At 37.4% G+C, this 14,421-nt stretch overlaps 1 protein-coding gene across 2 annotated transcripts; it reads right to left on the bottom strand.

The window, feature by feature from the left end:
* Positions 1-1,085: 1,085 nt before the first annotated feature.
* On the bottom strand, positions 1,086-13,788 carry LOC107552858 (PHD finger protein 20-like protein 1). Of its 2 annotated transcripts, none has more exons than XM_016234874.1 (25): positions 13,678-13,788; positions 13,473-13,559; positions 12,570-12,715; positions 11,796-11,964; positions 11,366-11,461; positions 10,381-10,465; positions 9,999-10,087; positions 8,378-8,549; positions 8,057-8,188; positions 7,808-7,872; positions 7,502-7,727; positions 7,267-7,401; positions 6,518-6,700; positions 6,242-6,301; positions 5,326-5,616; positions 5,044-5,226; positions 4,886-4,942; positions 4,699-4,794; positions 4,315-4,455; positions 3,941-4,125; positions 3,664-3,763; positions 3,297-3,492; positions 2,094-2,337; positions 1,835-2,000; positions 1,086-1,544 (listed from the first exon to the last, which is right to left on the bottom strand). In XM_016234874.1, exons 3-25 carry the CDS (start codon positions 12,650-12,652, stop codon positions 1,402-1,404), a joined length of 3,297 nt encoding a protein of 1,098 aa, XP_016090360.1. In that variant the 5' UTR covers positions 12,653-12,715; positions 13,473-13,559; positions 13,678-13,788; the 3' UTR covers positions 1,086-1,401. The 2 variants fall into 2 exon arrangements, with proteins under 2 accessions (XP_016090360.1, XP_016090361.1); XM_016234875.1 differs by having other exon boundaries at positions 8,378-8,546.
* Between the last annotated feature and the right edge of the window lie 633 nt (positions 13,789-14,421).

The following is a 14,421-nucleotide window of genomic DNA, read 5'->3' as shown; positions in this document are numbered from 1 at the left end:
ATCTGAAAAGCACTTTCAACAGAGAAGAATAAAGCTGTGTGAAGTAACTTCTCTTATTTTGTTGCCCAATACTTCTATAAAGAGGAAGTATCCCCCCCCCCAGAGAACACATTCACATTTACATATCAACATTATTGCATAAAGGAAGTGTGTAAACAATGACCATACACAAAAAGAGTTGAGAATATTTTTTAATGAAGTTGTACATACAGATAATTACATCAGGTCTTTAAATAAACGCTTTAAATGTACAGCTGGTATTTCTCATCTAAAGAAACTTCAAGTTTTAAATCTAAATTCTAAAACACTCTTTGTACAGATTAATAGAAATTGAGATTAAACAGGCATTTTCAAGTATTATCCTCTTATGCCTTAGTTTTTCATTGTTTTTCCTTACAGTTATAAAAACTGTTTATACATTAAAAAAAAACTGAACTAAACTAAATGGATTTATTATATGCATTTACATCCATCTCAGGATTAGCTTACTTCACGGTAGCAACTCTCAAAGTATCAACGTGATAAACAGACCTTAGTGAGAAGAGTCGCCTATTTCTGGACATCCTGGATTGAGTTAGAGTAGTTTGTTTTCTTGTGAATCGCTACAGTATCCATCAAGACTGTAGAGAAACATGCTAAAGTATTAGAGACAAGTTGATGTGTGAAAACTGTCTAGGTGTTGGTCTAATGAGCTTGTAGGCATTGTGAACCTTTAGTACCAGTGTATCAGACTGCAAATAAGCCCCATTCCTGGCCTAAAATGCAACATCCATTTCAAAAACGTATAAATCCTGAACTGTGCATGTCTGAGGGAAAAAAACAAAACAGACCACAGTGGTCTGTTTTCTTGGCACTTTAAAGTGACTTTTTAAGTGACAAAAAAAAACTTTATAACCAGATTTTGTTTCCTCAAACGCTAATGAACTCTTAAACAGTCTGCTATCAGTGACCCACTTCAGTGAAGTTAAAATTTCCTTAAGCTCACGGAGTGGAAATACAGACTAGATTTGCTTTGGGGGTCTAACCGATGCAAAAAAATGAAAAATAAAGAAGTTAAAACCTAAATTTGTGTGGTTTTGTGATCTCTTCAGTTTTTTTATTTTTTTTAAATAGATAACAATCCCTTCTCTTAACATGTGAAAGAATTAATCTGCTATAGTGAGCTCTTCCTATTTTGGAAAGCAAAATCTTCTTTAAGCAGATATGTTTTGACTCCGCATGAATGCACTGACCTCTTCCTGTTCACACATTAAGTGTGAATTTTCCTTTTGTCATACATGGTGATGGCCAATGCTTTACTTCACAAAGGAGAATCATGTTGAATAAACCTTCTCACACGTCGTTGTGTGAAGAAACGAGAGGTTATGTTAGAAACTCAGAACACACACTGTAATGTGTGTATCACACAGAGCAGAGGGTGCTCATCTGCTGCACTTTTCCCAGGTCTGTCAGAAGCTGTTTGATGCGGCACTTGACCTGTGGGAGTCGGGCCAGGGGATCAGGGGGCTCCAATTCTCCCGTGAAGTCCAACCAACTCTCGAGCACTTCATACAGATAGGGAGAAAAAGAATGAAACCTTTACAAAATATCAAAAATAGGCATCTCCGCTTTGGTGATTTTAATGGCAAAAGCAAGCAAAATATTTCTGGTTAAATCTTCACAAAGGATACAACATTAGCCATCACAACTCATGAGCAAGCCTTTTAAACTCAACTTCAGCTCACGACGGCATTCTTCTGAGAGACCACAGAAAAGAATTCAACCAGCCCTGGTCATGTGGCAATAAATATAGTTTTGATTTGATAACGGCACTTCCCATATTTCTCCCCCTTACCATCAAGCTCTTTCTCAATAAGGTCCATACGGCCAGACAGCTGGTTCTGAACATCCTCTATGTGTGTAAGCAGGTTCATCTGCCACTGCAGACAGTTCCTGGCCTGCTCCATGGAGCCCAGACCACTGCCATTCACACAGCCAGACAGAGCAATGGCACTGCTCACCTGCACAAACCATAAACAGCACAGATTTCAAACTCCATATCCTTTCACGTACTGACCCTATCCATATCTGAGATTTAATTGTCCCTTGGTTACCTCTTCTTCCTTTAGGTTAAACTGAGAGGCTGTTTGCATCCCCTGCTCATCCCTTGTGTGTTCGAGGCCTGTACTGGGAGGTTTCTGGTAGCTGTGTTCGCTGGTAATATAAGTTTCAGGGTTTGAGTTCAGGTTGAGATGCTCTTTGAAATGTAGACAGTCTGGAACACCACCCATAGGCTGGTCCTCATCAGAGTTCACCCAAGATCGGGCCCACAAGTGCAAACTTGGGTTATGTTTGTTCCTGAGAATATGTTAAAAGTGTATTATTGCTCCTGCATCTTTTCTTCTACAGTAATATATCAGAAGATCAATTTAAAACCTGACAGCTTTGGAAAACAGGCCTAAAAACTCAACTCAACCATTGCACAATCATTGTTACACAAATCAAATTAAATTAAAAATTGGCTGGGCAATATGGCCAAAAATATTATAATATTTTTTCCATGTCATGCAATATCAATATTCATCACGATATTAATTTACTCATTCATTAATGAGAAAATAAACGCTTTCAACATGCTTGTTAGACCTTAAGAATGAATGTAAAAATAACTTTGTGTGATTTAAGAGATTTTTGTCCCTAAATTCTGTGTTTTCCATTTAATTTTTTTCTGGATTCTATGGTTTATTTAATACAAAAATACTGAAAATGGTTGGATAAAACAAATCTTGGTTGAATGATATTCCTTAAAAATAGTAATATTAAGAACATCTTGGTATACAAAGTAATATACTGTATTTCTGTGTTTTCAAACTTTTAGTTTGTCATGAAGATTTTTAAGTTTCAGTGTGCATTTATAGGTTTTCTCAGATGAAATGGTGAAAAAGCTTGTGAAGTGAACTCTCAGTAAAGCTCTGGCGATTAAGTTCATGTAGACTGTCCTCATATATTGAGACGTCAGATGCTTGAAACACTGTGAGTGTGTGTTTGCACTGACTGGCTGATGTGGCGTTTATTTCTGCAGTTATAGGACATTAGATGAATCCTTATTGAGTAAAAATGTCCACATCTTCTCATCATTATTAACATAACTTTTATCACAATCTGGGTAAGATATAGTTTATCGCCCTGCCCTAGCTTAACCCATCTTTAACAACAATTCCTTTTGGAAAATGTTTATGGTAGTTAATGTTTTTTTCCACAATGTCACCTAATTTAAATAATTTGGTAGGCTTCAGGAAAGGCAAAGTGTCTCTTACTGTAAAATATCCATCTTCAGCTGAAGGCCATGGAGCAAATTTTTAACACTGTAAACATCAGCAAGCAGCTGGTGAGTGGACACGATCTTCTTGGCATTATGATGCGAGTAGTTCTCTGTCAGGAAGGACAGGCCATACATGTGGCCCTTCTGTAGCCAGTCTTTATCATGGCGGTATTTAGCACTCCACCTCTGACCTGAAAAAAAAATACATAGTTTGGAGCAATTTCAGTTTTATATTTACATAAACTTAATTTCCATTTAAGAAACAGACATATGACATATTTAGTAAGCTGGATAAAGTTGAAGATAAAGCTACAAAATCATGCTGACCCTTTGTGCACGGTAGTGTTGCAGCGTATTGTTACCTGGAGGGTCTCTGCAGATGTAACATATGTAGTGATCGGGGATGCTGTCCTCCAAAAGCCCCATACACACACTGTGCTGCCAGCACATACACTCCTCACACTGTACAGAGAGAGATATGCTATCAAAATTCTGCAATTCTTCAGACAACAGATTCAAAACAAAGACACCATAAATAAGCACATACAAGATGCTTCTTGCATGAAACTCTGTGTTTACAGACAGAATAAAAACAACTTTCAAAGCTTATCAGGTGGCATTTACTAAGAGTAATCCTACCTGAATCATGAAGCCGTTTTCTTCATCCATCTCACAGATGCAGCGAACAATTTCATCTGCACCATCATCATCCTCATCCTGGAAGTCCTCCATAGTGATCGAGTCTAGATCCTGGTAATACTCATCTCCACTGAACAGCAAACTCTCAGTGGTCGAGTCTTCCAGGAAGTCGATGTCTGACAGGTCTGAGATAGGAAAAGGAAGTAGGACATGAAATGAGGCTCATCATCACAGCACACCACTGATACCATATTCATGTTGACTTCTATCTATTAGCTACAGAACATCAAATTTAATGGCTGGAAGCTACAGCTGAAATGATAACATTATTGGAAAGTAGCTACAAAAGGCTGCAAATCAATGAGAGGACTTACTCTCCCCTGTGAGGTCGACGGACAGTATGGCACGAGGGTATTGGAAGGTGCTGTGCTTGAAGGCACTAGAGGAAGAACGATGTATTGGGGAAGACGGTCTATCCAAATAAGCCAACGACATCTCGTCCAGGTCTGAATAACCTTTGCACAAAGGTGAGAACAATATGACCCTCTCATTTCATACGGGAACATTTATAGGCAACTCGTTATGAACTGAAACAGATGTCTAAAGTGAAATGTGGCACTTTAAGACAAAGTTAAAATTAAAACATTTTAAAATACATTGTATTTTTTTTTACTCACAGATGTGAGACTTTAAGTACTTCTAAAACTTGCAAGTAAAAAGGCCTCTGAAACTGAGGCAAACCTCAAAACTTATCGTACAGTGCAGCTTTGATTTCTTCTTCTTTTTTTTCTTTTTCTTCTGTTTAATTCGGAAAAGGTCCTTCTCTTTCCTTCTGTCTTTATCCCTCTTTTTCACTACAAGCAGAGAAAGAAATACAAGATATGATGAGAACTTCTTGGTTTAAGAATGTGAAATTGAGATTTTAAAAAAGTTTAGTAAACTCACCAAACAACTGACATTTATCCTCCAGTTTGAATTTCCGCTCTGTCTTTATACAAAGCCCTGAAGACAAAATAAACCATCCATCAGATAAAAGGTTAAATAACATAGAGAAAAAGGAAGAACTCCATTCATCATCTTTACAATCAGCAGAAATAGCTCACCATCTAGGTGCTTATCCTTCTTGATAATCTTATCGTGGAGATTATCAAAGGTGGGAGGTGGTAGGGAGACCTCTGTACTGTCTGAACTGACAGAGGCAGAAGAACGTTTCTTTTTACAGAACTTAGGAGGCCTCACACAGCCAGAGCTGTCCATTTGAAGCATGAAGCCATGAGAGGACAGAGCTAAGCCCCCAAACAAAAAAAACAAAAAATCAGTTAAACTGTGTAACTATTAATTCATTAGCCATTTGATTGAAAAGACCCCGACAAATAACAACCTACAGGAAGAAGTAGAGACGGTCCTGCGTCTCTTGTTATCTGGCATATCAGACAAGGTGCTCGTAGGCATGGAAGCAGACGTGGCCCTAGTGCGGCCAACCCTCTCTGGTGAGCAGACTTCGCTGTCCATTTCTTTCTCAGTGTTATGATAGTACTTCAGGTGATAGTCCAGCAGCTTTGCTTTCCGGAATGCTTTAGAGCAGCCAGGGACTTTACACTTAAATTTATTATGGTCCAAGTCTATTAAAGACTCATTGGGAGCAGTGGGATCATCAGACTTTTTGGTGTTAATAACTGAAAAGGAAGGGGAAAGCCTTTGTTAGATACTACTATATATGTGACCCTGGACAACAAAACCAGTCATAAGGGTAAATTTTTCGAAATTGAGATTTATACATCATCTGAAAGCTGAATAAATAAGCTTTCCATTGATGTATGTTTGTTAGGATATGACAATATTTGGCCGAGATACAACTATTTGAAAATCTGGAATCTGAGGGTGCAAAAAAAAAATCTAAATATTGAGAAAATCGCCTTTAAAGTCGTACAAATGAAGTTCTTAACAATGCATATTACTAATAAAAAATTATGTTTTAATATATTTACAGTAGGAAATTTACAAAATATCTTCATGGAACATGATCTTTACATAATATCCTAATGATTTGTGGCATAAAAGAAAAATCAATCATTTTGACCCATACGATGTATTTTTGGCTACTGCAACAAATATACCCCAGCGACTTAAGACTGATATTGTGGTCCAGGGTCACATATTAAAATGATAAAATAAAAAATATACTGTCTAATATATATATATATATATATATATATATATACACACACACACACACACATATATATATAGTCTTTGAAATGTTTTAATTTAAGTAAGTGGAAGACAGGTGAAGATCCATACTTGGCTCTCTGGCGTGTTTGTTGGCTTTAGGAGTCCTGAAAGGAACTTTCTGACCTGGAGCTGAATATAAAATGAGAAGATAATACATAGTCTTTACATATCACAAAAGCCCAGCAGCAACACCATAACAATCATTACCATTACACAGTCTACTGTTGATATTTTCCTTATATCCTGTTATGTGTTTACTATATCATTGACACAAAGTGTCATTCAAAAGGTTCATGGCGAAACATAATAAAGGCATTCAATTCTATGGTTGCATGGCCAACCTACCTGTCACTACAGAAGGTGAGTTCCCTTCAAGAGTTGTTTGATTACTGGACAACATGTCAGTAATCGTGTCCTTCTCAGTGACTGGTGACTGAGCAATGCTAGTGGGAGGAGCTGTGGATGGGCTTCCTGAAGCTGGCTTTTGTGAAGGAGTTTCTGTTTTAACTGCAGTGCTGCTGTCTTCACCTAAAAAAAAAAAATTAACATGCATAATTTACACAGATCAGGTATTGATAATCATGCAATTTCCAAAAACACTATTCTAGAGTGGTGCTACCGGCATCAATGTGCACTACCGTTCAAAAGTTTTGGGTCAGTAAGATTTTTCTATTTCTACTGACAATTTTAATTTCAAATAATTAACGTACTATTCAAAGAGTTTGCAAAAAATATCAACTGTTTTCAACATTGATAATAATAAGATAAGAAGTTTCTTGAGCACCAAATCAGCATGTAAGAATGGTTTCTGAAGGATCATGTGACACTAAAGACTGGAATAAGGGTAGCTGAAAATTCAGCTTTGCAATCAAAGAATTAAATTACTTTTTATAATATATTAAAATAGAAAAGTTAATTCAATATATTATACTGTATTATACTGTTTTTACTGTACTTTCATTTAAAAATGCAGTCTTGATGAGCATTTGAGACTTTAAACATTAAAAAAACTTTAAAAAATCATACCGATCCCAAACCATTGAACAGCAATTTTTTGAGTGCTTTACAATGGCACACAAGTTTGTGTCTCTCACCAGCTTTCTGAGAGTCATCTGGAGGAGGAGAGTGAGTGCTGGAATCCCTCATGTGTGGTGAAGAGGGATAAGCCTGGTCAGAGCTGGTTGCTAGACGCTGAGATCGTCTCCTTTTCTGGGGGGAGTTGGTAGGGGCTATGCAGAAACAGACATGCATATTATTTTCACATCTATTTATTATGAAATATCAAGTTTGTTGTAACTGCTCAGTTGACAATGCATAAACTCTACCTACCAGTATGTGTGCTGTCTGGGAGGGTGTGTGCCGAACTGGGTGAAGGACTGGGTTCGGGGACTGTGGTTGTGTTCTGATTGCTAGTGGTGGACTCTTCCGAATCATGTTTGAGTCTTCTTGAGCGAGACTTGCACAGGGATGGGCTAGAGAGGGGTGCTGGGGTTTTTTGACAACTGACGGACTGGGATCTCTCATCATCAGGACTAGCCTCTGCACCTAACACTTTCTGATGGGTGGAGAAGTAAACATGACAGTGTGTCTACTAAAGTGATCATCATGTTGATAACAGTATGTCAGTTTCTATACCTGCTGTGATGTCACTGGAAGCTCTTTTGACTCTGCTTTGCATTCAGACACAGTGTCAGCACATCCTTAACGATAAGAAAGGAAAATCACAAACAAAACATCATAGTCATTACACACTGCTTAATTAATGTCACAGTTTATTTAGAAAATATAGAGGCCATGATGATTCTGACTATTAAAGATTAATTTAGAAGAGTGGATCTCAAAAGGCCCTCATTGTCCAATATTTTAAGGACCTATGACGTTTACCTGCCCCCTTGCTGAGACGCGTCCTTTTACTGCTGCACAAGTTGCCTTGTCTTTTGTTCCTCCTCTTTGCTGTAGCTGGTTCAAGCGCCTCAACAGCTGGCTTACTGTCCTCCTCTTCTGAGTCCAGTTCTGCTGCGTAAAGGAGGAAACGGACAGATGTGGCTCCTCAATATGAATGAAGTGCTGATTTAAGATCACTCTCCAACCAAATGACAAGGGTTTATGAAAGATATATAACTGAACACAGATCGGTAGGCAAGAACTTCACCAGAAAACATCCAGAAATTCATTGGGCAAGTAAAGTCCTAACAAATCACATACCAAGTTTCTCTGATTCGCTATCATCATCTTCATCATCGTCAAGCTCTTCGTCTGACCGCTGTTCCCTCCTGTCCTCTCGGTCTTTGTTGCTGTTGGCGCTGGTACGTGGTCTGTTCCCTCCTTTATTCTTGGCTGCACCGGAAGCAGCCTTCACCAGAGCGATCCAGTCCTGCTTGAACACAAACCAATACAATATCAGTCACATCTGACATAGATAGACTGGTCACAAACACATCTCTGAGCATGCAAAACAAACAAACAAAAAAACTTAAAGCTATTAATAAAGTAGTAAAGGTAACTGAGGAGGTAGAATAAAGTGATTGAGCATCCCTGAGCTGCCTGACTGGCACAAAGACGCAACTGTAAGCTGTGTGGATCAGCTGCTTGTGTCTTCAAATAATATTCAGGATTGACCCCATGCATTTTACCTTCTGAAAGAGAGGAAGAGGTAAAGGACAATACTATAGAGGGCCACACTGAAATACACAATTAATTATAAAGTATGCTCAAAAATGATCAAGCTGTGAAAAACAAATATATTAAAGGGGTCATATGATGCTTTTTTAAAGACCATTATTTTGTGTATTTGGTGTAACAGAATATATTGACATGCTTTAATGTTCAAAAAACACATTATTTTTCAAATACTGTACATTATTGTAGGTCCTCTATGCCCCACCTCTCTTAAACACTTAGTTTTCTACAAAGTCCCTCCTTCCGACAAGCGCAGTCTGCTCTGATTGGCCAGCTGACCCAGTGCATTGTGATTGGCTGAACACCGCAAGCACTCGTCGGAAATGTAACGCCCCTTACCATAATCGCGAGCTTCATCTTTCAAAATAAATGTAAAGACAGAGCCCGAAAGGGGAACAGAGTCGCGTGACAGACACAGTGATGAAGCTGGTATGTGTACAGTACACAAGCCACGGTTAAGACAGCTGACTCCACTGTGATGTGACCCCCCTCTCCCTTTCTCTCTGTCACACACACGCGCTTGCGCAAAACTCTGCATTTGAACAGTCAATAGCAAATACTTAAACTAATAACAAAACAGTAGCTGATTCAGAAGCGCCAGATTGTCATAGCAAAGTCAGAATTACCTCCTCTCATAGGTTCACGAAACGGTCGTCCATAAAATGCATTACTGTTCTGTTGCAAGTAATCTTAAAGATTCCTAAATGCATCTACTTTCGGAAGGCCAAATAAAGTGCTTTTGCTTTCGCCTAGAAACACACAGCGTCTCCCTGACATGGCTGCTTTAACACTAACTGCGGTTACTGAAACCACGTCTTCTTTCTTTGCGTGCACATTTGGGCGCATTATGCAAATATTTCCACATATTGAGGTAGATATGTGGGGGCGTGTTCGACCGAGCCGTTTTAGGGGGGCGTGGCAGAGTCTTAACTTTGATAAAGATTTTCTCTTTGGTTTTGAGACTTTAGTCTTTGCAACTTCAGGGATCTTATCTATGCACAATCAGCTTGTAACACTCCAAAGAGAAAGGAAAACTTGAAAACGCATCATATGACCCCTTTAAACTTCAGGAGAACCTATTTGTTAGAGAAAAAAAAAAAAGAAAGGAACTGATGAGGACTCAGTAAAGTCACTTTAATAAACTTACTTGTCCTTTTGCATCTTCTGGCATGGACTTGATATGGATTCTTTTCACGCAGCGAATGACTCCATCATAAAATTGTACAGTGTAAGTGCCTAAAGTATAAAGAAAAAACAGCAAATACATTCTTGAGTCTTTAGATTTGATTCAAATAAATAAAAAAATTAAAAATGTATGTTTAACCTGTAGATTTGGCTGAATCCTATCCTTTCCAAAATAGCATTTGCAAACACTTTTTCTTATGCATTTGAGAACAATCATTACGGTCACACTTAGCCAAAGAAAGCCAGACTCACTTTAACTGAATGATAATTACACTTAACATTTTTATTGCACACTGACAGAAAAATTATGTTTCTGCCCCGAAGGATGAGCAAGGTGATCTTACCTTCCTTGTTGATACTTTCAATCTTGGCAGGGTAGTAGCGGCAATCTGTCCATCGGGCAAGCACCTCCTCACCATCTCTCAATTCCTAAAGATGAAATAAAAACAAAATAGACATGCAATTAATTAGTCAACACAACCCAGACTAATTCAACCAAGCCAGTTTTGAAGATATGGGATGTGCTGTGATAGTAAAGGTGAATGGTTAGAACAGTATAAACTGTAATGAACACACCATAAACATCTGATAATTTCATGGAGCACTTGCCAAGCTGAATATAGTAGTTTAACAACCACGCCGATACGTTCAAATACTAGTTAAAATTAAATTCAAGAAAACCACAGAAGCCTCAATTGTATTTATAGATTCTTAACCATATTTTATCTACTTTATTTCTATACATCAGAAACTAAAGCTTTCTTTAAACATACTACAGTTCAAAAGTTTGGGGTCAGTAAGATTTTTTGAAATCAGTAGACTGTTTGAAAGATTTTTTGAAGTCAGTAAGATTCTTTTTTTAATTTCTATTCAACAAAGAATCCTGAAAGAATATGCCACTGTCTCCACAAAACTATTAAACATCAAAACAGTTTTCAACACTGATAGCAATAAGAACTGATCCTTAAGCAGCTTTGCCACCACAGATTACTATTTGAAATAATAAAATAGAAAAGTTTATTTTAAATTTTTAATATCACCGGTTTAACGTTTTTTTTTTTTTTTTTTTTTACTGAATAATAGATGAACTTTACAAAATCTTACCAAAACCAAACTTTTGGACAGTAGTGTAAGACAGTAGTGTAAGTGTAACGCCTCTTTAAATATAAGTCACAAAGGCCTGTGTATTTTTTTTAAATGGATGATTGCTTGCGGTCCAAAAAATATTAAAAGGTTTTGGCTATGTAGATGGAGGAAAAACCGAAACAATGATGGGACAAGCAGTTTGAGAGAGCCAGATCAAGGTAGATGGGCAATTGAGTTATGTACTTGTCTCTGCTGGGGTAAGTCTTTTTGGTCCTCTGTGCTCTCTGTACTTCCAGGAAGCTCACGAAGATGAGATGCTCTCATCTCGCTGAGTCTCTCCTGGCAGAAATGTTTGTAAGACAAAAATCAATCAATCATTCATCTCATTAACGAATGAGATTTTCTTTTATTTCACTTGAGTGGCTGAAAACATCAATAATGTTTATTTTAGCAGCTTCATTCGACAAAGTGGGTATAGAAAAGAATCATCCCCTTTTAAAATGATCACATTTTTAAAAACAAATTCTGACATGTTGGTGTTATATCTTTCACTTGAAAGTTATAAGTTGCGCTGAATAAATACAGCTCTAACAGCATTTCTCATGCTTGTCATGTCATCCTAGATATTTCAGACCATAAACATATCTGAAAAGAGGAAGTATTGCAAACATACAGACACCTCCTCTTCTTTGAGACCCTCTTTGCGGAGTGCCGGTCTCTCTAATGGCCGAATTCTGTTGCTGTCCCAGAGAATCCATTCATCGTACCGATGGCTCCAACGGTCAAAATGCACAAGCATCGTTCCTTCATCGTAATCAATCTTTTCGATACGTGAAGGGTACCTGCAAAGAAACCAAATCAACATGGATCATGGATACATGAATAACTTAAAAAAAACAACAAAACAAAGCACAAAACACAAGTTTAATGGCCCATTAAACAAACTATTCCTAAAGAAAGTGACACAAACATACTAATGTTTCAGTGTAACTCTTATTTGTTTTAAATAAGACAAAATTAATCAAGTGAGTATTTGCAAACTGTTACACTGTTATAACACAGGGGTTTTCAATCTTTTAGATGCCCCAAATATAATGATCCATATGCAATCACACTAAATTAAAAAAAGCATCTATATAGTTTACTGTATAAAGACCAGGTTTATACTGCTAAAAAAATTATTTCTTACTATTAATTTAAGTTTCTTTTTAGCACTAAACTGTTAAATCAGTTTTTTTCCTTATTTTAACCAAATTTTATAAATGTACTTATATCTAATTGTTATTAAAATATTTACATTAAATTTTTCTCTAAAAATGTCCAGTCCCCCAAGCACTCCCTTGAAGTCAGAGTTGGGACCACGGTTTAAAACTCCTGTTTTAACATAATACACTAGCAGCAGTGATTGTATTGCATTTTTAAATGAACCTTCAAAACGAATTCATACCATTTTTGCAGGTAGTCCTGGGCCTCGACCCTGGCGCCAACCTCAAAAGTGATCCCTGGTCGATTTGGAGGTTTCTTGCTCATTTTCAGTGTACTCTTACCAGGTCTTTCTCAAGACACAAATGCTCTCTCGTCCTGTGGACGGACCTATGAACAAAGAAATGATCCATGAGTCTATGAACTATATTGCATGGACAAACGCTTCACATATTATTTATACCAGCTTTATATTAAAACAGACAAACATTTGACTCTTTAATCCTGCATTGCATTTGCATAGGTAGTATTTTAAAATGCACCAATACACATGCAACATTTCATTCACGCGGACTAAGGAACATATATGCTCAACTATTTTACCAGCTTGCAAAATCTACCCTAAAACCAGGCCTTTGATCAACCTACTGTATTCTGATACCCTCCAATCAGGGACACGAAGATATGTTCCTAACGTTTGCACACTCTAACGTGTCACGAAGTAGCACTATTACACGCAAACAACAGAATTCAAGTAAATGCATAAAAGTTTATGTTTAAGGCGTTCAGACAGGACAGTGGCTAACTGAGCTAACCAGCTAAGTTACTGTAACTTACTCCACTTCTGACAGACTAGCGCACAAATGAAACCGCTATGTCAAAAACTTGCTATTCTGGAAGGAAAACTTAACCTTCTAAAGAACCTAGAAGTACATTTAATAGTGAAAACACATAAAAATATAAAGAGAGGGTAGCTGACTGTTTTCACTGGATTATCATTGTTTGCTAATGCTAGGCACTGGCTAACGAGTTTCTCAAATTTCCTGCAGTATGAATACAATTGTCAAGTCTTTCCTTAAAAGGCAACTAAACCCGTGAGCATAAACAATACACCTCATCATTTAAAAAATGAAACTACAAGTCAAACCTCTCATTGTCCAGTTAGCACAGCAGAGCTAGCCAAGCAGCTAATGCTGTACCAGCTGACTAGCTAAACCGTTCCGAGGGGATAAAACTGTGCAACAAAAAAAAAAGAGGAAAAAAATACAGGTCAGTTCTTATCTTTGTTAAAACAACTCGAAGAATGGCAGTTGCTTTCTGATGACCGCTATACGCGTGACATATAGATTTACCTTTGCAAATTCATTGAGAGAATAGCAATTAATTCCTATAGTGTATTGTATTCACGCCAGCTCAGTTACTTTTACCCAACTGGACGTGCGCGCGCACGCACGCGACGCACAAAATGCCTGAAGGCACGAGCGCTGCAGACCGACACGTGACCTTTTATCAGACGCTTTGTGTTTTGTTTGTTTTGTTGTAAAAGAGACAGAGCCCATTTATTTCAGCTCGAAGTCGACCATCTCTGCTATAGTGCCAGATGCACATTTGTGTTAGATCCTCTGTTGTGTGACTGTGCAATTCCTTTAAATCAAAGTATTCACATGAACTGAAAGGGAGCACGTGTATTCTGATATAGTTTACATGAATTGGTCAAACTATTCAAGCGCTAAACATATACATGCCTCTCTTGAAAATGCAGTTGTTTTGAATCAAAAACCGTTTTCAGTGTGCTCTCTTTTAACTCTTGTGTTGTATGGTGGTGAATTATAGGTTAAGATGGGATAAGATGACCCCACCATAATTCTTTTCTTTTGACCATAGATGGGACAAAATCTCACCTACATCTATACACATTTGTGGACACATTAATGTTAATGTTTTTTAATTTATGTAGTTAAAATATTTAATATATTTATTCTACATTAATGACAAATCTTTATATGTTTTTAAAAAATGATATTAAACGGCATTTATACATTCTGTAAAAGTATACACATGGGCTTCTTGCCACACGTTTAAATAATGTTAAAATA

The sequence above is a fragment of the Sinocyclocheilus grahami genome, unplaced genomic scaffold (assembly GCF_001515645.1).
Source record: "Sinocyclocheilus grahami isolate Dianchi unplaced genomic scaffold, SAMN03320097.WGS_v1.1 scaffold459.1, whole genome shotgun sequence".
NCBI lineage: Eukaryota > Metazoa > Chordata > Actinopteri > Cypriniformes > Cyprinidae > Sinocyclocheilus > Sinocyclocheilus grahami.
Note: the sequence above shows the minus strand (reverse complement) of the source record. Positions and strands in the feature narration are given on the sequence as shown.

What these genes read in the sequence shown, in the direction of transcription:
- LOC107552858 (XM_016234874.1), bottom strand. Translation starts at nt 12,652, where the DNA reads ATGAGCAAGAAACCTCCAAATCGACCAGGGATCACTTTTGAGGTTGGC. An exon ending in GAAGAAATCAAAGCTGCACT is followed by an intron (nt 4,456 to 4,698) that starts GTACGATAAGTT and finishes CTTTGTGCAAAG; the next exon opens with GTTATTCAGACCTGGACGAG. An exon ending in CATCTGCAGAGACCCTCCAG is followed by an intron (nt 3,493 to 3,663) that starts GTAACAATACGC and finishes TTTTTTTTTCAG; the next exon opens with GTCAGAGGTGGAGTGCTAAA.